The 26,229-nt window shown below is 47.6% G+C and overlaps 1 protein-coding gene across 24 annotated transcripts in view; it reads left to right on the top strand.

Annotated features, from left to right (window-relative positions):
* Positions 1-26,229, top strand: part of PTK2 (protein tyrosine kinase 2) — a 256,865-nt gene that overhangs the window by 54,474 nt on the left and 176,162 nt on the right. For 16 of the 24 annotated variants that reach the window (XM_043601871.1, XM_043601851.1, XM_043601870.1 and 13 more), the window contains one exon: positions 4,584-4,901. The exons of 5 other annotated variants lie outside the window; for them this stretch is intronic. In XM_043601871.1, the coding sequence (XP_043457806.1) occupies positions 4,802-4,901 (100 nt within the window). In that variant the 5' untranslated portion in view covers positions 4,584-4,801. Of the gene's footprint in view, positions 1-3,566; positions 3,854-4,583; positions 4,902-6,248; positions 6,377-21,457; positions 21,464-26,229 lie in introns of those variants that run through there. 3 more of the 24 variants (XM_043601853.1, XM_043601864.1, XM_043601862.1) reach the window with 3 other exon arrangements.

The raw sequence follows: 26,229 nt of genomic DNA, 5'->3' as shown, positions 1-26,229 counted from the left end.
ATCAAGTCTTAATTTTTGTTGATAGATTAAAATTATTTCTGTTTTGTGGTGGAGACAGTGAGGCACAATGACAGAGAAGTTTTAATTCTGTGAGTCTTAATAGAATTAAGTTTAGGATAGGATACCCAACTTTCAAGAGTTAGGGTGTGTTGTAATGATCAGCTTCTAATTGGAGGTACTCTGTTATAATAGTAACTGTGACAGTAAATCTGTAACTCTTGATAATGCAAACATAGAAGAAGTAAGAGGGATTTTGAATTATGTGTGTATAATATGGATTACCGTTCTTCCACATTCCTTTTACTAGCTGACTTGAAAGTGTTTACCACGACTTTACTCTTCTAAGAAATACTGACCTGAACTATTACATAAGGCCAGCAAATAAAACATGTAAGTACAGGAGTGTGTGAGAGTTAGACTTGGCATTTGTGTGATTTGCTTTTGGTGACATTTATAAGCAGCTTGCTTTCATTCATTCATTCATTCATTCATTCAAGGGGGTTGGGCAGAGAGAGAGAGAGAGAGAGAGAGAGAGAGAGAGAATCCCAAGCAGGCTCCCCACTGGGGTTTGAACCCATGAACTGTGAGATCATGACTTGAGCCAAAATCAAGAGCCGGACGCTTAACCGACTGAGCTACCAGGCGCCCCAAGCAGCGTCTTTCTTAATAGCTCTTTCTAGTACTTTCTCACTTAAGGTTTCTGTAGGGAAGCCATGTGGAACAGCACTGCACAGTATATGCAAGGGTTTAGAACTCCCTTCTTTGCTTCCTGATCTTGCTGTCTAATCTCACACACTATTTTCATTTTTGTTCTGCAAGTTGCAATGAAGTTCTCATAGGAGTATCGGAGTACTACAGTTGTGTGACTTATTTTTTATGTGGGGTGGGGAGAGGCAGTCCGCGCGGTTTTCCTAGGTTTTATGTCAGTTTTGCTTTTGTCCATTTTTTTTATATTCTTGAAAGAGCAATGTTTTTATATTGTTTACTTTGCTTATTCAGTGACTACTTCTCAAGCCCCTGAGCTGAGAGAGGTCTCGCAGGTAAAGCTGCGCCCAGGGTCAAGGCAGCCCGTGCCATTACTGACCTTGGTGTCGGGTCTTGACGTGTAGAATGTCTAGATATGGTTTCTGTGGACATGGCCTCTGAGAGAGAATAGCAGGTCCCTCTGCCATCTCCTCGTTACCTGTAGGTGATAGAACGATGTGTGGGGTGTGGCCTGTGCCTCTTACCGTTTCAGTAGCAAGGCCCGGAAGACGGTATGTGCGGAACAGACAGAATTCCTTCCTGCCGTGGAGACTGGGTCGTCGTGAGGGCAGCCGGACAATAAACGTACCGTAGAATTGTGTAGAATCAGTTGTGTGATATTTGAGAAGGGGACGGGGCTGTGGGAAAGTGAAGCAGGCCGAGCGCATGGCACAGGCGGTGTCAAGGCGGGCACATACCTGGTGTGGGCACAGGACAGCGAGGTCTGGGTGTTGAAGCCCAGGAAGCGGGAGCCAAGAGACGGCGAGCCAGAGGGTGTGGGTGGGAGGGGGCCTCGCGGACCACGCTGCGTATGCAAGCACCCGTGCCGGCAGACTCGGGCAAGTGTTGGTGAGTTTTAGCGGAGGAGGGAAACGGTGTGACGGCCAATCGGAGGGGTTTGGTGCGGTCGCGGGCTGGGAGCTGAGTGTGGGGCGGAGAGCTGCGGCGGGGGCCCGGGCGCGCAGACGCCGTTTGGATTCATTTTAAAGGCCAGGTATTGGGCTTTGCTGATGGGTTGCTTTGAGGAAGGAGACCGGAGTCCGGGATGCCTAGGGTCTGCGGCGCGAGCAAATACTAGTATCTTTCGTACAGATTTTAATGAAATGTTTACCTGTCAAGTAGGACTTACCAGAGTTGCTTTTAACTGTACTGGTACTATAAAGGCTTTTTTAAAAGAAATTACAGAACTTTTTAATGACCGATGGCCTTTACGTTAGTATGTAGAATTTCCTAAATCAGAGAGCATAAAGGGACTGCTCACTTTTTTCACTTATGTTACCATTAACTGTAGGCCTTTCTCGTTCTTTCCAAGCTGTCACTGGATTGGAGATCTAAAAGCATAACTTGTCTTTAATATTTAGCAAGAGGAACGTAGGAGTAATGCTCTCACAGAGTAGCGGGTCCTCATGTAATTTTTCAGCCCTTTGGCCTTCAGCCAGTGCCGCAGCCTCCAGACCCACACCGTCCTCTTCTGTAAACACTGGGAGTGAGCTGCTCTGTGAGTTGTGTGACGGGTGAGACCCGACAGCGTTCCGTGTGGGCGTCTCGAGCAGGACCGCTTCTCTGCGCGCCCGGGCACCTTCCTCCGTGCTCGCCCTCACCACCTGTCTGCTCTTCTCGGCGACCCCGTTACTTCCAGCTCTTTCCCCGCTGGGCTCTGTTTGCTGGCCTGGAGGGATCCTTGCTTCTTTGGTCTTGTCATCTTTTGTGCACCCGGGACTTTGCTCCCCAGCAGGTACTGCTTGGATATCGAGACGAGATACACATTAGCTTGCTTGGTGGGCGGAGAGAAAGCTGCCAGGCTCTGGTTACCGTGCCGTCAGAGACTCAGCTTCTCCTCTCCTTCGCTGCCCACACTCGACTTTCTTTGTCCTCGAGAGCTCCCAGGTCTGTCCTCTTGTCTGCTCCTCTGCGCTGTGCAGGCTCCAGCTGCCACCACCACCTGCACCGACCCCTCTCTTTTCCATGTGGCTGGTGCCGTGGGGTCTCTTCAGTCTGGCTCAGAAACCCCTTCTGGTTGTGTGTGTGTGTGTGTGTGTGTGTGTGTGTGTGTGTGAGAGAGAGAGAGAGAGAGAGAGAGAGAGACAGAGACAGAGAGACAGAGAGAGAGAGAGAGAGAGAGAGACAGACAGAGACAGACGGGGGGGGGGGGGAGGAAAGACCCCTGGCTTCTTGGGTGACAGGTGGGCCCAGTGAAGCTGTGTCTCTCCATAGCTGTAGGGCTCCATGTTTGCTCATCTATAAAGGATGTGACAGCCCTGATTTTGCTTGGGAGTTGTGAAAATTGGGTGTGATTGGTATTTGGTGTGTAGGATATCTTTGGCAGCTAGTAAAGGTAGCTTTTATTTTTTAACTTTTGAGTCATAAGTTGCAAGAGAGACTCACTTTGCTTGAGTTGTTGGTACAGTCTGTTACTTGATGGTTGAGATTAAACCCCTGGCCGCTCTCGGGGGTCTGAGCCAGCTACCAGACGTGCTCCTGGCTGTGCTTAGATCCTTCCTGTGAAGGCAGCAGGCCTTTAATGTCCCGAGCTGTCCTCAGTGATCTGTGTGCTTGTTTCTTCCGCTCTTTTCCTAGCTTGCTTGCCTGTGTTTTTCTGAAACCCCTTTTCTTCCCAGTGTTGCCTGGGGTCAGAGTTCACTCTGGTGAGTGATCTGTTTTCACTGGGGCATCCGAGAGGTCATTTGAGCTCTGACTGCTATTAGGAGGCGGAGGGTAAGGCCTGGAGACAAAGCCACCCTCAAGAGGAGTGTGTTAGGAATGCAGCTAGCTGTCCTGGGACATCCCTGGACACAGGCCTCTTGTTCTCCTGAGCCTTTTTCAGCTCTCGTTTTCACAAGTTAGTGAATTTGTAAAGCCTCGGTCCTGTTCACAGTTAAGCAGAAGACTCGATTTTGTCCTAGTTTATGGGATTTACTAGTGACAGAATTACCCTTGTGCTAGGAGAGCTAGCCCGTGTAGCGCCTGAGTGTGTGTTACGGGTGCTCAGACCAGACAACAAAGCCTCCAGGAGCCCAGTTACATATTGTCTTACTGCTAAAGCGGAATGTGTTTAAGGAGCTGAATTTTAGAAACGACCGGACTGTCTCCCAGTTTGAATGGAAATAGCGTAAGTAGTTTGCATTTTTTAAGAAAAGTTACCAGTACAGATTGTTATTTTTCTGTCCTCTTTCTCCAGTATGGGTTTAGTACTCACTTACATTTTGAAATTAAGAAAAGAAATCAGATCATGCCTCTTGGATTCCTCAGTATTCCCTCAGCTAATTATAAAAGAATCTATTAACTTCAAATTCTGGATTTTATGTGTTTTCTAAATACAGTTTTGTAAATTTGCTAACTTACTGTGAAAGTGTCAATCAGAAAAAAGACTTTTCCTCAGAAATATCTGGGTTCCTCTAGACATATGCTTTACAGGCTTGCTTTTAATGTTGAACAAGATTTTTCCCCCTGGTATTATTCTTTTTTCATCAAGATAAGTATCTTAAGTCTTAAGGTCAGAATTAGGCTGGTAAAATGCCAAAGGCATGACTTTGAAAACAGAAATAGTTGGAGGAGCCATCTACAGACATGATCTGGGTCACACTTGATTTGCAGCTTCCTCAATTTTAGAATCGCCTGTTGGTTTTGTGAGCAGAAGTCTGCCAGATGAATTGAACAGAAGGGTGGGATTAGCATATTAATCGGGCCCTGGCTGCCGGCCGCCCTTCCCTCCTCCCTCTGCCCCTCCCTCTCTCCTTCCCTGAATGAATCTCGGAACACAGGCCCGAGGTGGGGTCACATTACTAGCCGGTTTCATTCTGCTCAGGAGCTTAATCTGGCCAGGATGGTCTGTGTTTCAGATTGCGGAAGCGGGAGAAGATTCTGTAACTGAGAGGCATTCTTCAAGCTGCTGGAAAATATTACAGAAGGAACACCTCCCAAATGTTGCCTCAAGCTCTGAGAAAAGGAGCACCCGGGGGAACCTTAGTGTGGCTGTGGATCGAAGCGAACCCTGTGGGAGCGATGAGCGGGGACTTGGTGCGCGGACGCCTGGCCTGATCTCGAGAGGCCTGAGTTTATGTTGGTGGAACTGGCGGGCCGAGAGGCCCCGAGACCAGCAGGTGCCGTCTGTATGGAGAAGAGCGGCTGTGGTCCATTTCCAATGTGTTGGGCTAAAGGTATACGTAACTTAAAAATCTGTTTGGTTTAAATTTAATTCAGATTCATGCTTTTGCACTAAAAAGGTGGATGAGAGGTTTTCAGAATTTGTTTCAAATAGATTCACAATTAAATTTAAGGAAAAATGGAAATTGATGTGGGATAAGTTTGCAGCTCTTGCCATAAGACCAGCTAGATAGTTTTTAAAATAGTAAATAAAAATATTTTTGCGGAAGTGCATTTTCAGTAAGTTATCTTTTTGGTGCTTGTCCTGTGTCTCTTATAGTTGCATGTTTTATTGTGTGTGTGTGTGTGTGTGTGTGTGTGTGTGTGTGTGTGTGTGTAAGTTTTTACTTATTCATTTAAGTGATCTCTACACCCAACATGGGGCTTGAGCTCAGGACCCCGAGATCAAGAGCCATAGGCTCTTCCAACTGAGCCCGCCCGGTGCCCCTATTTTGTGTTTTAATTAGACACCCATGTCCGTTCTATGATGTGGAAGTTTTTAAAGAGTAAAGAGACTGATTTTAACGTAAATAGGACTGGAGGAAAAAAGAGAGACATGGTTTTTCTTATTTCAAAAATTGGTTATCTTTACTCACTGTAAAGATTGTGTATTTGGAACTCCATATTATCATAAGGTGGGCTTATCACTAAGGGTCAGTAATACTGTGAGTTAACATTTTCCAGTTTAATGTTGTTAAGGTTTTTATTTGTATAAAAATAAAAATATAAGAGCATCTTCATTGTAAACATTCAAGACAGTATTTGGAAGCATGTCGAGAAGTTAAAAATGCCAGGTAATCCATGTATGAATAAGACCAAAACATTCTGCTGCTTCTCTTAACATACTAGTGAATATTAACCCTGGGAGATGAAGTCCTGAACAAGGAATTTAAGAAAAATATTTATTATTATTTTAAAGAATGTATTCAAGTATCATGTTCATGTCCTCAGGAAAGACTTTTAAAAGGAAGAAACCTGGGCTGGGAAGGGACCTGCAGACTGATTCAATTTAGTGTTTAGCTTACAACTTTCAGCGTCACCAGGATGTTGATGTGCTAATGCCAGACCATAGCTTTGCTGTTAGATTGCTTTTCATTTACCGCGTTGTCAGCACCATCCGAAATTCTTATCTAGCCTTCTTAACATTTTTCTTCCCTTTTTTTCTCTTCTCTTCTCTTCTCTTCTCTTCTCTTCTCTTCTCTTCTCTTCTCTTCTCTTCTTTCTTTTCCTTTTCCTTTTCCTTTTCCTTTTCCTTTTCCTTTTCCTTTTCCTTTTCCTTTTCCTTTTCCTTTTCCTTTTCCTTTTCCTTTTCCTTTTCCTTCAAAGATTTTATTCTTAGGTAATCTCTACACCCAGCGTGGGGCTCAAACTCGCAACCCTGAGATCCAGCCAGGCATGACTTTTAAACATTTCTAAAACGTGATATTAGGACTCTTTTAATGTGATGCTCTCTGAACAAAGCACCTGCCACCAATTATTGCCAAATTAGGTATTTCGAGTAAAGATTTTGCTGAGTTAACTTCAAACTTTGAATTTTAAAGGGTGTTGGGTATGGGAACTTTTTAAAAGCTATGGTTTCCACCTCAGGATTACATAGTATAATTGAGCATGACCAGTGACCAGTGCACAGAAGTAGAGAGTTCTATACTGTACTTGTAGAAGGTTTTGGTCTTTCTCGGACTTGGTGGGACCCATATGCACAATGCCACGTCCATGGTGTGCCAGCCCGTGGTTAGCACCGAGCCTTAGCAATAAATCTCTGATTTCAGTAGTCTAGGCTAAATTAAAGTCTGTGAATCCAGTACCAATGGGACATGCAATAATTGGCGACTTGGTTTTTAAGAAATTCAAAGCGACTTTAGAAATATGAACTTGGGAAGAGAAAAAAGACTGGGTGGTCTTTTTTTTTCTTTTTTTGGCCCATCTCATCCCAAAGCAATTGATGGAGGCATCTTACTTTCCCATTACATTTGCTGACGGGCAGAGCAGATGAATAGAGGCGTCTGTAACTGAAGTAGCATTCTGATAGAGGTCACGGTTGGGTAGGAGAGCAGAACCACAGGTGTGGAAGGGGGGGAGAGGGAGGGATGGCATCAGAGTCCGAATCAGTTTATAGGGTTGAAGCAGGCCATCACCTCTGAGAAATGGTTTTCCTTCTGGATCGTTCAGGAGGAAGTTTCTGATGACACTAAGGAGCTTGTCACCCTGTCCCCTTCTCAGGGCTGAGCTCACGGCCTCCCCCAGGAGCACACCGTGTGCAGGCTTCTCTGTACACTTCTCTGGACCAGGCCAGGGAGGCAGGAAACCTTAGGTTTTATTCTGGTTAGTTTTTGCTTTGTGATAAAGACAAAGATGTTGGTGTGTAGGAATTGGCTGAATCGGTTATTTTCAAGTATAGAAGTTACTACTTTTAGATAAAGACAAAATAAAAAGCTCAAGCCCAAAGACTACAAATCTCTGTTTGCAGTCAGACATTCGAAACCTCACATTTGATTTTATCGGTCACATTAACCTCAAAAAACATCGGTGTCCCAATTTAAGAAGACACAAAATACTTAGTAGAACAGGCTAAAAATACTAGAACAGAGCTATATTTGTATAGTTTGAACTGAAACCTTGAAGGTACCCTCACGACGGTCTGTGGTTGTCTCTGTAATGTGGCTCGGTGAGGTGGCTGTGAAGAAGCCACCCGAGATCCGTCCCACAGAAGAGAATATTTGAACAGATGTGAGAGGGCTTTGGTACACCACGTGTTCCACCCTGTCACGATGTCCCAGGCTTAAGGGCCGTCGGAATCCAGCGTGTCGACGTAAAGGTGCGCGCTCGCAGTGCCGTGTCGGGTTGCACGGTCACTGAATGCGGAAAGGCCCGCTGGGAAGGCTGTCGGATGCCATTAGCCTGCGTTTGATCTGCTTCATGTCTCCGGGAGACTGGGAAGGGTGGAAGAGGTGTCAGGGGCTGCGGTTGTCAGGGGTGAGCGTGCGTGCTGACTTTTTCCGAGCTCTTTCAGTAGCAGGTTGAGCTCGAGTATAGTAGCAATATTTCACTTGTGTGATTCTGGATCCTGTGATTGAAGTCATGCTTTTCCTGGATTAATATTTTATTTTCATTTTCTTATAATTATTAAAAAAATTTTTTTTAATGTTTGTTTATTTTTGAGAGACAGAGACAGAGCATGAGTGGGGGAGGGGCAGAGAGAGACACAGACTCCGAAGCAGGCTCCAAGCTCCGAGCTGTCAGCACAGAGCCCGACGCGGGGCTCGAACTCACAAGCCATGAGATCGTCACCTGAGCCGAAGTCGGATGCCCAACCGACTGAGCCACCCAGGTGCCCCTGTAATAATTTTTTTAAAGTTTAGTTATTTTGAGAGAGAGACAGAACGAGTGTGCAGGAGGGGCAGAGAGAGAGGGGGAGAGAGAAAATCCCAAGCAGGCTCTGCACTGAGCACAGAGCCCCACGCGGGGCTCGATCCCACGAACCGTGAGATCACAGCCTGAGCCGAAATGGAGTCACACGCTCAACTGACCGAGCCCCCCGGCGCCCCCTGTATCAGTGTTTAGACTCCCTCTTTCCTCCCCTCCACCCGCGTGTCCAGCCACATGGCTCTGTGTGCGGCGCGTCTTCTGTGTCTCACCTGCCGGTGGTCAGCGGCCTCTTGTGATCCTCGTCCACGTTTGTTTTCTTCATAAACTAATGATACTTAGGAGCCTCTTAGCTGTTGCCCCGGAAGTCTGTTCCTCCACCCGTCCCCGAAGTCTTCGCGGACGTGCCAGACCCCCTTGCACTTAGTGCTCCTGCCGCGGACCCCGACGCCTCTCTGACACGCCTGCCGCGTGCGGCACGCTCCTCCTCTTACCTTCGTTCTGCCTCCAGAACGTGTTTTGAGCTCCTCACCCTTTCTCCCTTTCGGCGGCGTCCCCTCTGGACCGTGCGACCCTCATCCCTCCCTGGGCTGTGGGAGCTGCTTCCTATTGGATCTTCCTGTTTCCCCACACGTTCGTCCTTCACACGGTGGCCAGAGCGAGTTTATAAAAATGAACGCCCAATGTTATCGTCCCTAAAGCTCTCTGGTGGCTTCCTACCGGATAAGCCGCAGATCCGTCATGTGGCCCACGCGACCTCCCCTGACCTGGCTCCCCCACAATCTCCAGCTTTGGGCCCTTGGTCTCTCTTGCCCACCAGTGCTGCCGTGTCGACTTGGGAGCACCTCACACACCCACAGCTCTTCCCTGTCAGGCCGTTGGCCCTGTGCTCGCCCCTCCATCCCCTGCCTTCCCTGCTCCTCCCGACCTCTCAGGTCTGAGCCCAAAGGACCTCTCAGCCCGGTCAGCCTAACCACCTTCTGCCTGATGCTCCCTCCCCGAGCCTCGTCTTATGGTCTCGCACAGCACTTCCCGTGACGGATCATCACACCTGTACTGGCTTGCGTTGTGTCTTGCTTGCTAGAAAGAAACCTCGACGCAGGGATTGGGTCAGGCTTTCTTCTGCTTGTCAAGGTATTGGCACAAAGGAAGATTACCCTAATGAATTAGTAAATTCTTCATAGGCTTAGCTAATCCACGTGCCTTAAAAACAGTTCGGTGAGGGGAGTAGATTGGTGTTTGAGTTTCTTCCTGGAGCACACAGACTGCGTTCTAGTCCTCTCGACAGATGGGCCTTGGTCGGCTCCCAGGGCCTGAGAGCTTCCCTGGGGATTGTCTCCCTGGGCCTCTGCCTCTCCTCTGGGATTCTGGCCATCCGGTCTGACAGCTTGAGTTGCTAATTGACTCGTGGGGAAGACAGATTAAAAATATATGTACTATATATGATTAAATTTATGTAAATATGTAGACCTCTATACATTTACATTAAAAGGTGCTAAACGCTTTCCAGAAGAGTGACTAAGTTGTATGAGTGCCCAGCATGAGGGAACAACGTGCAGTGCCTGGCATGTAGTAGGCCCTCAGTAGGAAGGAATGCTGAGCTGAGTTCCAGTGTATTCTCTGCTCACCCTGATGCCAGTGATGTTACGGGAGACTGCGCCCTCTCCACTGGCCTCGCCCTCCGGCTCTGCCTCGGCAGACTCTGGCCATCGCACTGCCTGGGCCTAGTTCTCAGACAGGACCCTGCCTGGGTGTGGCCCCTTGTGCCTCTGTGTGCTTGCACGGCTCCTTCTGCTTGGAACATTTGTTCTTTCTAAACAGGAAACTTTCAGGGCCCTGCCCTAGGGCATGGCCCTGTGTGTGTGTGTGTGTGTGTGTGTGTGTGTGTGTGTGTGTCTGTCTGTCTCTCACCTGAACCACCGGGCTGGGCTCTGGTGCCTGCCTTAGCTCGGCACACATAGGCGCACCTGGTGACTCATTCAGCTGTTTATTTGCTGGTCTCCCGTTCCTTGGTTGGAAACTTCTTGTGGACCGGGTTCACATCTACCTACTTTCTGAATCCATCTGGCCTGATGTATTATCAGCACTCGGTAATTGTTGAGTGAAAAAAAACCCCTGAATTGGCCAAATGCAGGGCATTTTTCTGAAGGAGGTGCTGTTTGATGCCGGTGGGGAAGGTACTGCATGCTGTAGGAGTTCCAGGGAAGGCACTGAGAAAGAACTTGTTCGGAGTGTTTAGGGAACCCCGGGCCTTTCTCCTGGCAACAGCTGGAGGCTGTGTTAAGGCTCCTGGAGAGAGGGCAGTAGGGAAGGCGTGTGCCGCCACCCCGTTTCTCTGAGGGGTGCGAGCAGGGCTCTTGAACGTCTTCACCCTGCCCGCCGGCTGGCGCTGTTCTCTCTTTCCCCGGGAGCCTCTGCCCGCCACCGGCTTCGCACACCTCGTCTGCCTCTGTGCCTTGCTGCTCGGCTGCCGGTGCCGTCCCTCCACCTCGGGGCCCCCTGGAAGCCGCCAGGCCGTTCTAGCGTAGATCCCTTGATCATTTTCTCTCATAGCGCTCGTCTCCTGCTTGGTTTCAGCTCAGTGCTGCTGAGTGTCCGTGAGATGTGGGACGTGTTCACGTCCCCAGCACGTGGGAGCTCTAGGAGCAGATGAGCGCAGGATGCACGGGCATCTCTGGCGCCACCTAGAGGGAAGAGGGGGAGGGCACCGGCACCTGGTGCAGGGGTGAAGAACAGCGAGCGGCCAGGCGGTGCTTGAACAGAGACCCGGGAGAGCAGCTGGCAGTGTGTTCTCCGTGCAGGGCCCACCCGTGCTTCTGACGTCCTAACCCGAGAACACAGCCCCTCCTTGGGTATTGTCACCGTCCCCGCCCTGGCTCACAGAGCTAATACTGTGGGTGTGGTCGCTTCTTTGTCTCTGATTCTTTCACCTTCCTCGTTGTATTTGGGGAAGAGGCACCTGCTGTCCCAGCTTCCCCTTGTGGGCGCGCTCAGACCTTTCACCTTGCGGGAAGGCGCGTGCGCCAGTCGTGGCCCTGCCCCGCCTGCCCCTGCTGGGGTCATGGAGGGTCCTTTTTGACTGCCTTCCTGCCGGCACCGCTGTCCCCACCTGTCCCTGGCGCCCGCTCCTGCCCGCCCTGCTCACCGGCTGCCATTCCCGGGGGCTTGCCGTCCTGCGGGGAGACGCCCCTGGAGGCACCCCTGACCTCACTCCTGCCAGACCCCAGGAGCGACGAAGTCAGTCATCTGGTCTGCTTGCAGCGACAGGGGTCCACATCCCTAGAGGCACATGAGAAGGGCAGTGGAGGTTTTTGTGACAATTTAAAAACTTCTGGTGTCTCAGTGGTTAGTGACACTGATTATTTTATTTTTTTAAATGTTTATTTAGTTAGAGTGCAAGCGCACAGGGCAGGGGCAGAGAGAGGGAGAGAATCCCAAGCAGGCTCTGCACTGTCAGTGCATAGCCTGATGCGGGGCTCGAAGTCACAAACTGTGAGCTCGTGACCTGAGCTGAAATCGAGAGTCCCACGCTTAATTGACTGAGCCACCCAGACGCCCCGACACAGATTTTTTAAAAATAGTGTTCACAGATCTTTGATTTCAGATTCACCAGTAAGTGTTCACACTGTGAGGAATTTATTGTAAATTCAACAGTTTTCTGTATTTTGTAATTTTATCAGTTTTCAGCTAAAGAGAAAAATGTAACTTTTTTAAAACGATTAGCACGGAGTAGTTTTGTTTTGCCTGTAGGTAACGTTTGTGTAAGTTTTGCAGTGTTGTTGACTTTAGCTCGCAGAACGCGGGTTTCTGCTCACGTGTCTAGTTAACCTGTTTGCGTCTTTATACCTTTCTTCCTGAAAAGTTGTACAGAGTGAGTCCTGTTGTGCGTTCCGGCGTTTGAGGTTGAAAACAGACCAGCGGTGGTGTTTCTTCTCTGAATAGGAGGACAAGCACACCGTCGGCCCCGTGCTGTGCCCGGACGCTCTCGTGGGCGTGCTTCCGTCCTGCCCGTGGTGCGCGGACTTCAGCGGAGCGTGCAGGCTCGCACGGGGGTGCCGTGCCCGTTACGTGACAGCAGCTTCCGGAGCTGCCAGACTTGTGGTCTCTTCGGTTTGGACTGGGGCTGTGTGGAATCCGCGCGTCGGTTTGGGAGAACCGGCCTGTGCACGGCGCCGTGACTTCCGGTAGACCTGTCCGGCTAGCTAGGCGTGCCGGCTCTCTTGGTCTCACGCAGTAGATCTTCGCGTGGGGACTCCATGCTTTTTGGATGCTATTGTAAAGGACAGTTTTTGGCTTTTAGGTTTAATTGTCCAGTTCTTGGCTTCGTATGTAGAAGTAGATTATCTTGTTAGTTTATCTTGTGCCTTTACTATAAATTCACTTACTAGTTCTTGTGGTTTACCTGAGCGAGTAGAACATCCAAAGAAGTCTATAGTCATGTAATCTGAAAACAAACCCTTTTTCTCTCCAGTCTTTATGTCTTTTATTTCTCTGTCTTGCCCTGTTGCCATGGCTGGCACCTTCACTACAGTGTCCTTGTCATGTTCTGTTAAGTAGGATTTAGTTCTAGTTTGTCTTGTTTTTGTAGATACCCTCTTTCGAATAAAATTTTCCTTTTAGCCCCTGGTTTTCTGAGAGTTGCTTTTTCTTTTTCCTTTCTTCTTCTTTTTTAATCATGAGAGGATGTTGAATCTTGTCAGGTGCTTTTTCTGTCTTTATTAATCATAGAAACTTTCTGTTTTTTAAAATAGTGGATGAATTACGTTTTGATTGTTGAATCAACCTTGCATTCCTGAGGTAAATCCCACTTGATCACGATGTATTATCCGGTTTATATATTGTTAGATTTGATGTGCGATATGTTGCTTAGGAGATCTGTGTCTTTTGTATAGGGAGGTATCAATCTGTAATTTTTTCTCCTTTTGTGACACTTTGATATCAAGTAGTGTCGTCCTAGTGAAACAAGTTGGGAGCTGTCCCCTTGATATTTCCACCTACGCGACCAGCGTTAGGAGACACTAGTCTCTAGTGGCAGTGCTGGAAGTCACAGTCCCATACGATGGGGAGCTCCTGGTGGAAGTGTGTTCTGTTCTTTGTGAGTTGTGGTCCCAACACGTGTGTGTGCGCGTGTGCGTGCGTGTGTGCGCATGGTTATATAGAAAGCCTAGAAAGCCACAGAACTGTTCACTCCAGATTGCTGCGTCTCACATGTTAGGCTTCAGAGTCCAGAACTAGCAGAATCGGGCTGTGAACACACCTCCCACACGTGGCAGTTCTGGAAGCCTGGTATTGTTCTGTACGGAGAGGGAGGGTCCTGCACATGAACACAGTACCTTAAACCAGGCTGCTGACACCTTACAGCCCAGGAAGAAGACTCTATGTAAATAAAGTACAAGACGTAGGACTTCAAATGCTTAAAATACTGTTTTTTGATTACCAGACAGTATGGTTAACAGTTGTTTGTAGGTGGAAAACGTGCGCTCTGTTCCCTAATATTACATGTATAATGAAGCAGTACTGAGTTAAAGGAATTAGTTAGAAAAAATGCAGATCAAAACATATCAAAAAAGACAACAGTTTCCTACAGCCAAGTGGAGAGGAGAGTTGAGGCCTGAACACTGAGGAAGGAGGCTGGGAGTGCTGGAGCAGAGGGTTTGGGGATGAAGGGCAGTTGCGCGCGGAGTCGCAGTGGAGAAGTCCCGCGTGGGCACGGTCCTTTTGTGTGGCTCTGCCTCCAGGAAGGTCTGATGGGGTTCCCTCGGTGGCTGATGCTTCAGGTGGAAACATTTTAAACTGGAGCTTTGTTCACACCCCCATTGCTTATGTTCTTTTTGGTTTTTTAATGTTTACTTTTATTGTTGAGAGAGAGAGAGAGAGAGAGGGAGGGAGGGAGGGAGGGAGGATGAGTGGGGGAGGGGCAGAGAGAGGTAGAGAGAGAATCCCAAGCAGGCTCCGCGTTGTCAGCACAGAGCCCAAGGTGGGCCTTGATCCCACGAACCGTGAGATGACCTGAGCCGAAATCAAGAGTGAAATGCTTAACTACCTGAGGCCCCTGGTGCCCCTCTGTTGCTTATATTCTAAATGTCTGTGTGGTATGGTGTGTAAGAAGTGTCAGGGCTCATGGAGGAGAGACCTCTGTCGTGGTCTCTTCCACAGGTAGGGTTCCTCTGATTTTCACACACCTTGCTTTCCAGACTTACAGGTGATCTCAGTGTCCTACAGACTTTATTTGGATTGCAGCTTGAGACTTTTTCATACATACATTTGTTTAATGTTATGAATTGAGTTTAGGGGATGTGAATACAAATTTTCCTTATAATTACATTGGCCAGAAAATGTTCTATTGAAAGTTATGTGTGTGTGTGTGTGTGTGTGTGTGTGTCTTATATTAAAAACAAACGAGGAAAAAACTCAGGACTTTGTTAACCAGGATGAGGCCAATATGTTGTATCTCTCCCAAGGTCTCTTTTGTTAACTTTAAAAAAAATTTTTTTAAGAAAAACAAAATACCTCTAGAATATCATATATTGATATTAATACTACTATTTTTTTTTTTACTGTGAAAATCTTAGCCATTTTTTGAAGCCGACGGAATCACTGAGGCGGTAACAATCCCAGACTGTCAGGTTTTCTTTTTGTTTTAACTCTTATGTAAGGTCGTGATGGAATGGTATACTGCTGGGATATTTGCGGTTTAGAAAAATCGTATTTTTTTTTTTTATAGGGCAACGTTTAGGGGAAGTTCTCAGAAACACTTGTGCTTCATTTGGTCGTCGGATTTTGTTATCTATTCCAAACCTACCAGATGCTATCATAGTAGGAATGATGGTCTGTTGTTTCCTTTTTTGACAAGGATTCATAAAGCTCTGAAGTGTGACTTGCTAGGGCTATGATAGCCCTGATGAAGTACAGTTAAATGTTGGGGGGTCTTCAAGGATTTCCATGTAGAGAACAATCTTAGAACTCTTAGCATTCCCCTTTAATCCGCCTGGAGAATTCAGGTTACCTGTCTTGACTACTGCTGTCACCTAGCGGATGCCCACTTTGTTTCTAATCTATCTTGCTAATAAGCACTTCACATTTATGATCTCAGCTAACAGAGTAGGTATTACTGCTACTTCTTTATAGACACGAAACCTCTAGTAACTTAAGGGTCACACAGCTACGAGTGGGGGAGCCAAGCACAGTTTTCAACATTATTAGGCAATATGCACTGCTTCTCAATCAAGGCCTCTCTCAGAAGTCATTGCCTGTGAAGTCTTTGCCGAGACATGCCTCTTCTGTAGACTCTCCAGCCTTCTTCACTTAGAGGTTCAGGGTTGTATTGGGCTCGTTCTTTCAGAAGTTTATTTGTGTGATTTAGGTGCGGTGTTAGCTGTCCTGTAATCCTAGGGTGTCTTGCCTGTAGAAAGAAAATGAATGGCTCAAGCAGAAGTAATTTCGTCTTGGTTTTCTGAGGGATGTGCCTAACCCGTGAAAGTCTTCAAAGCCGTAACAGTTGAAATGCTCTTGCAATAAATTATTGTCCCCGTTGTGGGTTGTCTGCATATATAGTTTCAGCAGCTTTACTACGGACCTTGCATTCTTGCACTTAGAATTGCGATTAAGAAGTTAGGCATGCTTTCTTTCTCTTTGGTTCCTAGAGTCCTGTCAGGAGGCTTTCGCCCAACCCTGGCAGGAGATGGAAACATTCTTTTCTAAGGAGACTGGTCCAAGAGAAAAGACAGATTCTAACATTCTAACACTCTAGCCAAGTGGCTGACTCTGCCCAGCACATGGGTCATCGGGTCACCCGCATGTACAGGGCTCCTTGACGACCAGGTGTTTAAAGACAGCCCCTGCAACAAAGCAGAAACAGGCCAGTGGGACTCCATCAAACTGAACAGCTTCCGCACAGCAAAGGACGCCATCAACCAAACAAAAGGGCAACCTGTAGAATGGGAGAACATACTTGCAAATCATATTTCTGATAAAGGGCTAATATTGAAAATCTGTAAACAACTCGTACAACTCAATTCCAAAAGAAAAAAAAAATCTCGTTAAAAGAAGGGCAGAGGATCTGAGTAGACATTTTCCCAAAGAAGACATCCGGATGGCCCACAGGCACATGAAAATGTGCTCACCGTCACTCATCATCAGGGAAATGCTAGTCAAACCACAGTGAGCTATCACCTCACAGCTCCTGTTAGACTGACTGTTCTCAAAAAGACAGGAAATAACAAGTGTTACTGAGGACATGGAGGAAAGGGAGCCCTCATGTACTCTCAGTGGGAATGTGAATGGTACAGCCACTGTGGAAAACAGTGTAGCAGTGCCTCAGAAAATGAAAAGTAGAATCAACCATATGATCCAGCAATTTCACTACTAGATATTTATCCAAAGAAAGCAAGAACACTCATTTGAAAAGATACATGTATACTATAGCATTATTTCCAATAGCCAAGATGTGGAAACAACCTAAGTGTCCATTAATTAACGAATTGATGGACAAGATGTGTGTGTGTATGTGTCTGTGTAATATACACACCCATGTACATACGTACATTGGAATATTTTTTGGCCACAAAAATGAAATCTTTCCGTTTGCAGCAACGTGAATGGATCCTGAGGGTATTACGCTATGTGAAGGAGTTCAGAGAAATACAGATACTGTATGATCTCACTTATGTGTGGAACCTAAAAAACAAACAAATGGACAAGACAAAACTAGGTCAAAGAGCAGGATGGTGGTTGCTAGAGGGGAGGGTGTAGGGGGTGGGGGAAGGGGCTCAGGAGTCACAGTATTCCAGTTATAAGTAAGTTGTGGGGATGTCATGTACGGCATTGTTACTCTAGTTCATAATAACATGGTACTGAACACCTGCAAGTTGCCAAGAGAGTAAATCCTGAAAGTTCTCATCACAGGAAAAAAATTGTTTTATAACTTGGGGTGGTGACAGTTGGTGACTAGACTTAGCGTGGCGATCATTTCCGTAGTGTGCACAAATATCGGATCATTACATTGTACTCCCAACACTGCTATGTTATGTGCCAATTATATTTCAATAAAAAAATAAACAAAGACAGGCTTTGCTTTCAAAATGTGAAGCCCAAACACAGAGAGGGAGAAAAGTTTTGAGCAACAAAGATGAAACAACAAGCAGAAGGAAAGAACAAGAAAAAACATTTAAATCTCAGTAGAGGATCTCCAGAGAGCTAAGGGAAGATACTGTATTCATGACAGATCAGCAGAATTCTTTTTTTTTTTTTTTTTTTTTGAGACAGAGATTGACAGTGCGAGTGGGACAGGAGCAGAGAGAGAGGGAGATTCCCAAGCAGGCTCTGTGCTGACAGCACGGAGCCCGATGTGAGGCTTGAACTCTCCAACCGTGAGATCGTGACCTGAGCCGAAACCAGGAGTCAGACGTTTACCTGACTGGGCCACCCAGACTCCTCCAGAATTCTTTTTATAAAAAAATTTTTTCTTTTAATGTTTATCTTTATTTTTGAGACCGAGGGAGACAGAGCATGAGCGGGAGAGAGGCAGAGAGAGAGGGAGACACAGAATCCGAAGCAGGCTCCAGGCTCCGAGCTGTCAGCACAGAGCCCAGTGCGGGTCTCAAACTCGTCAATTGCAAGATCATGACCTGAGCCGAAGTTGGACGCTCAACCAACTGAGCCACCCAGGCGCCCCCAGAATTCTTTTTAAAAGTACAAAGTCAGAAAAATTAAAAGTACCAAAGCAGACATAAACTCCATAAAAGCAGTGGGAAATAATGTGGAAGATATCTTGCAGAACATGTATGGGAAAGAAAAATGAAGGCGAAAAGAAAGAAAGTAGAATGATGAACTCTGAAGGTCCAATATCCAAGTAACAAGAGTTGTAGAAAGAGACAAGAGGATGAAACCACCAGAGACATGATGCAAGAACATTTTCTGGAGGCAAAGGGTGAGAGTTTCCAGATTGTAGGTTTCCAGACCCTGAGGCCCCACGCTGCCTCTCGGGCCCCTCCTCCTCCCTCCTTCTTGCAGCCCTGCGGCGCCTGTGCAACCGTGGTGTGGTAACGGAAGGAGTGAGGGCTCCTCCTTTACAACTCTTACTGCCGTTGCCACGTTTTCGTAGTACTTACTACAGTTGTAAGTAAGTGATCACGTGTGTGCGCATCTCTCTTAACCGGGCTGGAAGCTCTCCGGGCAGGGATTGTATGCATCGGCACACCTCTGTCCCAGTGCCGAGCCTCGTATGTGGTGAAATCCATAGTTTCAGACTGAATTAACCTAAGGGCGGTGTGGCACGTCCATTTGCCTGCGGGGACAGGCACGAGTGAATGAGACCATGAAGCAGCGAGCCCGTGGAAAAGCATGCGGTAGCGATCACCAGTCCGGCTGGCCCTTCGCCGATGACGGTGGGGTGTGGTAACAACACGACGGGCCGGTACCGTGCTGCCACCCTGCTGTATGTCGCCGTGAGGGAGTGAGGCCCAATAGCGACAGGGTTTTCACGTGAAGTTGCACACCCAGCAGACCCAGCAGACCCAGCAGACCCAGCAGCAGCAGGGTTTGGTGAGCAAGTTCACGGTCTCGAGGTAGACTGGCTTTGAGTCTTTGCACTGGGCCTTGTGGCTTTGGTCAGGTCACGTGTCTCTGTCCCCCATCTGGAAAGTGGGGACAAATAAGGTGAAAGTGAGGATTAAATTATTTCATTTTTAAGTGCTTAGAACAGTCCTGGCGTGGTAAGTGCTGCATAAATAATTACTTAACTCAACTCTGGAAGCGCCGCCCCCCCCCCCCCCATACAGACCTTCCTGTCTCAGGAGCAGCTTTTACCTTAATGAAGTCCAAATCAGTCTCTGCACATGAGGGAAGTCACTCTTTTATCATGCGCAGCACTTTGACTCCATGGCAGTGGGGGGGGGGGGTGTGGGGGCTTTGCCACTATGCTGTTTTGCTTTGGCAGAGTGCTCCCCAAAGAGAGTACCCGTGGAAACATTTCCCCAGAGGTAAATTTATGTCTCTTTCTCGGTTACAAAGAGTCGGTTATAATTATGAAATGATAGGGTTTTTAAAAAGACTTCAGAGAGTCCCAGCCAGAATATCAGCTGCTTCCCCCCACCCAAGCCTGAGAGCGGATGGGGCCCGCCAAGCTTTACTCCCCTTCCCAGAGTAGTCGTCCAGACGCCCAGCCCCCTCCTCCCCCGTCCTGACCTCCAGGCACCACGCAGCTCCACTCCCACGAGTTCAGGCGTTTAGGCCTGCGTTGTACCCAGTATCACATACCAGACTGAATTAACGGTTCTGTTTCTTGCTCATCCCCCTTCGTCAGACAAGCGGTATCTGCCCCTCTTGTGTTCTGTATCTCCACAGACTGGTGGCTCTTTGCTGCTCAGTGATCTGAGCAAGAAAAATGGTTGCTGACTTTCCTTTAATCTTCTTTTCTTTAATTTTTAAAATGTTTATTGATTTTTGAGAGAGAAAGGATTGTGAGTGGGGGAGAGAGAGAGAGAGAGAGAGAGAGAGAGGGAGGGAGACACAGAATCCGAAGCAGGCTCCAGACTCTGAGCTGTCAGCACAGAGCCCAATGCGGGGCTCGAACCCATGAACCGCAAGATCATGACCTGAGCCCCCCGGGCGCCCCTGCCTTTCCTTTAATCTTATGCATGCGAGTTAGTCCAACCCCTATGCTTTTGACTTTTCTGGGACTCTCAAATGTTTCCACTTCTTGGGCCATGGTTAATGTTGCCCGGGTTGTAACAAAAGCTTTCTGATTGGTCTGCACGGACTTACTTGCTGCCCGGGTGCATATCCTGACACCAGCCAGGCTCCCACCTGCCTCTGGAGCTGGCCTTGTCTCCGTTCCCTTCCGTTTGAATTAAAGCCACGTTGGCCTTTGCATTGACTACCTGGATCGTTGACCTCTCCCGGCAGACATGTCTTCTGTTGGGTTTGACGTACCTATTCTCCAGATCCCAACTTGGACCAAGTCCTGTTCTGTAGGAACTTGACCATGCCCCGAGTCTGGGTGATGCTGTTTTCCCAGCGTCTCCCTCAGCACCATGTTCTTCGTGTACTTGTCTGCGATGGTCTTTCTAATGAGGGCCGTAGGGGCAGGGACTATGTGCTGTCCTGATGATCGGTCTGTCTCTTTATTCTGTCCTGATGTCCAGGAAAGCACGTTATACGTAGTCTAGTATAATACTTTGGTCGGGGGTGGGGATGAACTGGTAAATCATAATGTAACTTGATAGTTTTGATACAGGTGTCGCAGTGCTGTGTTTCCCAGACAAAACTTGCACAGGGGTCACGTGGTGATTTTGAAGCCCAGATCCTTGCGAAGTAGGTTTGTGGTGGGATTCTTACCAACTCTGGATGCTGCCTGTGCTGCTAGTCCGTGGACCGGGCTCGGAGGAGCAAGTGTCTGGTGTGGAGACGAGAGTGGGCTGTGGTGGTGGCACGCATAGCTGTGTGATGCTGGGCCCGTCGCTTAGCCTCTCGGAGCCTCGGGGTCCGGGCTCACAGTCGGAGCTACCGTACAGGGCGGGTGTGTGGATCAGATGGACCAAGTGGATTACCAGAGCGGCCCTGCCACATAGTGGCTGGTGTGCAGGTGTTTGCTGCTTAATTGTTGGCATCATCTTCCTCGTCATACACACGACGCACTCTGGGTCGCGTGGTCTTTGTCCATGTGTTTCTATTTAATCCTTGTGATAGTCCTGTGAAATCAATGCCGTCGCCACACTGCAGTTCAAAAAATCGGTCAGATGACCTGTTGACATACTAACAGAGTGTATTTGTGGAGCAGGACTTAAAGCCAACCCAGAGTCCTAGCTCAGCATCGTGATGCCTTAGCTACTCCTAATGTAACTTGTCACGCAAAGTTCTAAATGAGATAATACACACTGCGAAACTGCTTAGGTACCTGATGCATTGGCAATATTCAGTAAAAGGCTTCTTGTGTTTTTACCTTGTAATACTGGACTCAATTTTGTCTTTTTTTTTTTTTTTTTTCTCTTTAAGTAAGCTCTACTCCCAGCGTGGTCCTTGAACTCACAACCCTGAGATCGAGTCACACGCTCTACTGACAGAGCCCGCGAGGCGCTGCAGTTTTGTCTTACTGAATAGAGGCTTAGCATATACTGTTTTCGAGGAAAGTGGGGTTTTCATTAAGTAGTTACTGAACATCTGCCAGGTCACCTGGCCTGGTTTCCAGTCAGTGTGTTTGTTGTGTGGCCTTCACGTGCCACCCAGCGGGGCCGGCAGGAGCACCCCGCATTCTCTTCAGGCGGGCCCCCACGTCTTTGTTCCCCTGGCAGCAAAGTGCCGAGAGTTCCTTACGTTTCCTGTGTGCACCTCCTTTCTTCACACGCTCTCCGGATGCTCTCACTGGGCTGTTCTCCCCCCCCCCCCCCCCCCCCCCCCCCCCCGTCACCACATCGCCAGCTCAGGGCGCAGCGGCTCTTCCTTGGACCAGCTAGTGGGGGTGACCCCTTCCTTGACTTGGTCTCTAAGCCGTGCCTCTAGGATTCCCTCCCAGCCCACCGGCTGCAGCGTCTTCATTTCCTCTGCTAGTTACTCTTTCTTCTGTCTCTAAACATCACAGACACGACGCTTCACTGTCTGTGACGCTCTCAGGGCTCAGGGACCCAGTACAGGGCACAGCGCCTAGCAGGGCTCATTGCAGGGGACCAAAGAGCCAACTTTGAAGGGACACTAAGAACAGGAGGTACCAAGGAAATGTGGGGAGCGTGGCAGCTCGGTTAAGTCAGAGTGCTGAAGGAGACGGGCGCTTGAAGCCGGTGCATGCCGTGTGCTCACGTCTACAGAGAAGAGGTTCATTTCTTCTTGGCTGGATTGGTAACTGTGGCTCAGGCAACAGTTTTGGCCAGTGCTCTTTAGTATTGCACGTTGCTTTTGGTCAGTTATTGCAGAAGAGCCTTCTGGCAGAAACTTTTGTTCTCATTTTGTAAATAAAGGCGTATAATCGAAGTAAAGCACATGTACTATGAAGTGACTCATGTATGTATCCTGGTAATAGATTTTACTGGTCCCTCCGCTGTCAGTGTTTATGGTGTTACCAGCCCCCACAGCCTGGCTCCTTTCAGTCGGTGCCCCTGGGAAGCTAGCCAATGTTGGTTTCTACCACCGTGACTCAGTTTTGCCTATTTTGGGAGTTGATATTCTCTTTGGCCAGTCGTAACATCTGTGAGATCGATCCACGTTGCCGTGTGTAGCACTCACTCGTTTCTCGTTGCCGTGTGGCCTTCCGTTTAAGAGCACAGCACAGTTTGTTTTATTCTTGATGGATGTTTGGGTGGTTCCCAGTCTTGAACTGTATGCGGGGTGCTGCTCCGAATGCTGCCTGTGTCTTCTGGTGAACACGTGCCTGTGTTTCTCTCTGGCACACGCTTGAGGGAGAGACGGCCGGTCAGGGCGTGTGGAGCTCTTCGGCTAGCGCGGAAACTGTGTCCCACGCGCCTGTGTCAGATTGCGGCCCCGCCGGCAGGCTGTGGAAGCTCTGGCTGCTCCGCGGCTTTGCCGTACTTAGCATTGTCGGTTTTTAAAGTTTTGGAGCGATAGAAAAATAATACTTAAAAAACATTTTTTTTAATTGAGATCAAATTTACATAACAAAATTTCACATAACGCGACACTGTCCTTTTTGGAGTGTACCATTCCGTGGTTTTAAGTATGCACACAAGCTTGTACATCCGGCACCACCGTCCAGCTCCGTTGCCGGTCGACCCCCAACCCCCCCAAGCCTCTGGCGAGCGCTCCTCTACCGTTGGTCTCTCTGGATTTTCCCGTCCCGGAACTTTCGTATAAATGGACCATGCAGTATGTGGCCTTTTCTCTGGCTTCTTTTATTTACCAGCATGTTGTCAAGGTTTGTCCACGTCGTAGAGGTGTCAGTACTTCATTCCTTTTTATGGCTGAACACTCTGCTGCTCCACCGTACGGCTAGGCCAGTTCGTTTATCCACTCGTGTTACTAAATGTCACCATTCTGTTAGAGTAGAGAAGATGGAAATTATTAAGCATCATCTTTACATTTGTGTCCTTCAAAATTTTTTTTAATGTTTATTTATTCTTGAGAGAGAGAGAGAGAGAGAGAGAGAGAGAGAGAGAGAGAGACAGAGCATGAGTGGGGGATGGGACAGAGGGAGAGGGAGACACAGAATCGGAAGTAGCTCCAGGCTCTGAGCTGTCCACACAGAGCCTGACGTGGGGCTCAAACTCGCAAACTGTGAGATCATGACCCGAGCCTAAGTCAGACACTTAACCTACTGAGCCACCCAGGAGCCCCTATATTTGTGTGTTGAAAAGACGTCTGGTTGACTGGCTGCAGTTATCGAAGTTTGCCTTGAGCACGTGGATGGCCGTCTGGGAAGGCAGCTTCAGTTACTTGGAGGTGCTCCTGGAGGTGCTCCTAGAAATGGTGGAGTGTGTGTGACATGTTTGTCTGTCGTGTGACTGGTTGGTGCCCTCTTGGAATTCCCTCTTCTTTAGTTAGGCCACTTCTGGGCCATTTTCCTCATCATGGTTTCTCCAAACTTTCTTTTTGTCCATTTCAGTTCCTTGTGTTGCTCTAGCTTTAACTGGATCTTACTTAGCTCAGCACAGTGGCTTTGTTATAATATTTAAATACCTAGCTCTCCACCAGCAGAGAAAGTTGGTAACACAACAGTTGCAAGAAACTGTGAAGTTGAAGAAACAGCCTCGTTACGGCTGGTTTTCTAGTTGGCTTAGGCCTGAGAGAAAAAGTCCCTTGGAACACGTTGGTCCCTCTTGGATTCCAAAGTGGACTTTTTTGGGGGGTGATCCATCAGTTATTTCACTTTTCCTAAATTATTTGGCCAGGATCCCTATCGTAGAGTTCCACCTTGGATCCAGTAAATAGTCGAGAGGAACTAGAACATCTAAGACTATGAGTCAGTGAACTTTTTGCCAGCGAGTTGAGCCTTTAGAGCGCGCACTGGTTTGGTTGGTACGTGTGCCATAGCTACCTGTGACGTATGGATCCTGCACTCTAGATTGGGAACTCCCAGCCAGCGTAGAAATCCTCATACGTACATACTGGTGACCCTTCCCAGCAAAATTTCACACTGGACTATTAATAAATAGAATGCAAGTAACTGGAGAGTTCATTTTGATCATTAATTCTGTGGTTCTGTTTTGAGGGGATACAAATACATTGCACGTGATGACTGCTTTTTAACAATGAGTCTGTACTTAAGTTGGTCTGGGTGGGGAATACAAACACCCTGAGAGAAATAAAGAGATCACGTACTGGTGTCTGTGGCTCTGTGAGGCAGGATGGTTGGCCCAGACTGTTGATCTCTAGGCTCATAGTTTTTCCTGTTCCTCATATTCCCTGAGCTCTCTTGGGGCTCAAGGAGCTATCGGTATCATTGGCTAGTTATGGGGCCCAGAGCCTAGTTAGGTGTCTTGGGGTTAATAATATTCTGGTACTGCGGATAAAAGGAAATGTGATTCTCAGTTTTGGGGTGAAATGCAGCACCATTTGGGTTCATAGGTTTAGTTCAAAGGTTCTTGCTAGAAAGTTTTAGAGATAGAGGTGTCGGGGGGGCTCAGATGGTTAAATGTCCACTTCTTGATTTCGGCTCAGGTCATGATCTCAGTGTTCAAGGCTGACAGCTCAGAGTCTGCTTGGGATTCTCTCTCTGCCCCTCCCCCCCCCCCCGCTTGTTCGGTTTTTTTTCTTTCTCTCTCTCCTACCCTACCCCCCATCTTCTTTCTCTCTCTCTTCCCTCAAAATAAGTAAATAAACATTTAAAACAGAAAAAGAAAGTTTTAGGGAGAGAGAATCAAATAGGCAGTTGGACAGATTGTTGGCTAATGTGCCTGTTCTGGAAAAACAGGGAACGGGAAAGTTAGGAGGGCAGAGAGGACTGGAGCGGCTGTTGAACAGTTGAGTAGACTGAACCAACAAGAGAAAGATGTCTACTGTCGTTCGCTTTTATTGGGGCCATTTGGGTTATCTAATTTAAGTCCTTCTGGATTCATTAAGTCGAGCTGGGCAGCGGTCTTCATGAGACAGGAAATACTAGAAGCCGTAGTATGGCCTCCGGGATGCTCCGTTTACCCTCACGGGTGTTAGTGTAGGCTTCACACATAATCGGTGTGGTTGAAGACACTGTCTCAAATAAGTCATTATTTCCTGTCCCATTTTTGATTAGAGGTGTCTTCAGAGAAAACCCCTTTGTTTTCACAGCATGCCGAAATCGTAAACAACCTTGAAGGCCTATCTCCCCTTGCTGTCGATTTTTAACTTTTAAGCCTTAAATGGGAGGGCAGGTGCCCATAGGGGCCGTCAGCATGGCCACCTGAGCACACGGAGGTGGCTTCTACAGCAGAGCAGTCAGCTTAGGAAATCCAGCACAGAGTGTACCTTGATCACTTTTAACATTGTAAGTTGACAAAGCACTTGTAAAGCAGAGTTTTGTTTTTTCCAAGTCCCCAAATGAGAAGGCTTAGCAGCGTTAGGCATGCCCAGTGTAGGACGTGACTGTAATATCAGGGAAGGAAAGGATCCGTTTTCCATCTGGATCACAGGACAGAATCTCTTTAACATTTGCTTTAGGAGTTGAGCTACTTAGATATATGGAAAAGATTATTTCCAATTATTTCTAGGTTTTCCTCCTTTTATAAGATAAGGGAAGAGATCATGTTGTTGTCCAGTGGCTCCAGTGGCCGTTTGACTGCCACGGCTAGCTGGTGTGCATCAGGTCCTTTGAACTTACTTTTCTTTCTAGCATTCATAACCTTTCCTTGTTTAGTAATTTTAATATACCTCTATCTTTCTGAGTTTAAATATGAGTAAGGAGGTTATGATGCACTTAACATGTTTAACTTTCAGTTTAAAACCTATTCATCTTACCAGCACTTGTTAAGTGGGTTTTCTGAATAACAGATATGTTTATTTACTTATTAAATGTTTATTGATTTGAGAGAGGGAGAAAGAACAAGCAAGCAGGAAAGAGAC

Source organism: Prionailurus bengalensis, chromosome F2 (genome assembly GCF_016509475.1).
Source record: "Prionailurus bengalensis isolate Pbe53 chromosome F2, Fcat_Pben_1.1_paternal_pri, whole genome shotgun sequence".
Lineage (NCBI taxonomy): Eukaryota > Metazoa > Chordata > Mammalia > Carnivora > Felidae > Prionailurus > Prionailurus bengalensis.
The sequence above is the reverse complement of the archived record's forward strand: the minus strand, read 5'-3'. Positions and strand labels throughout refer to the sequence as shown.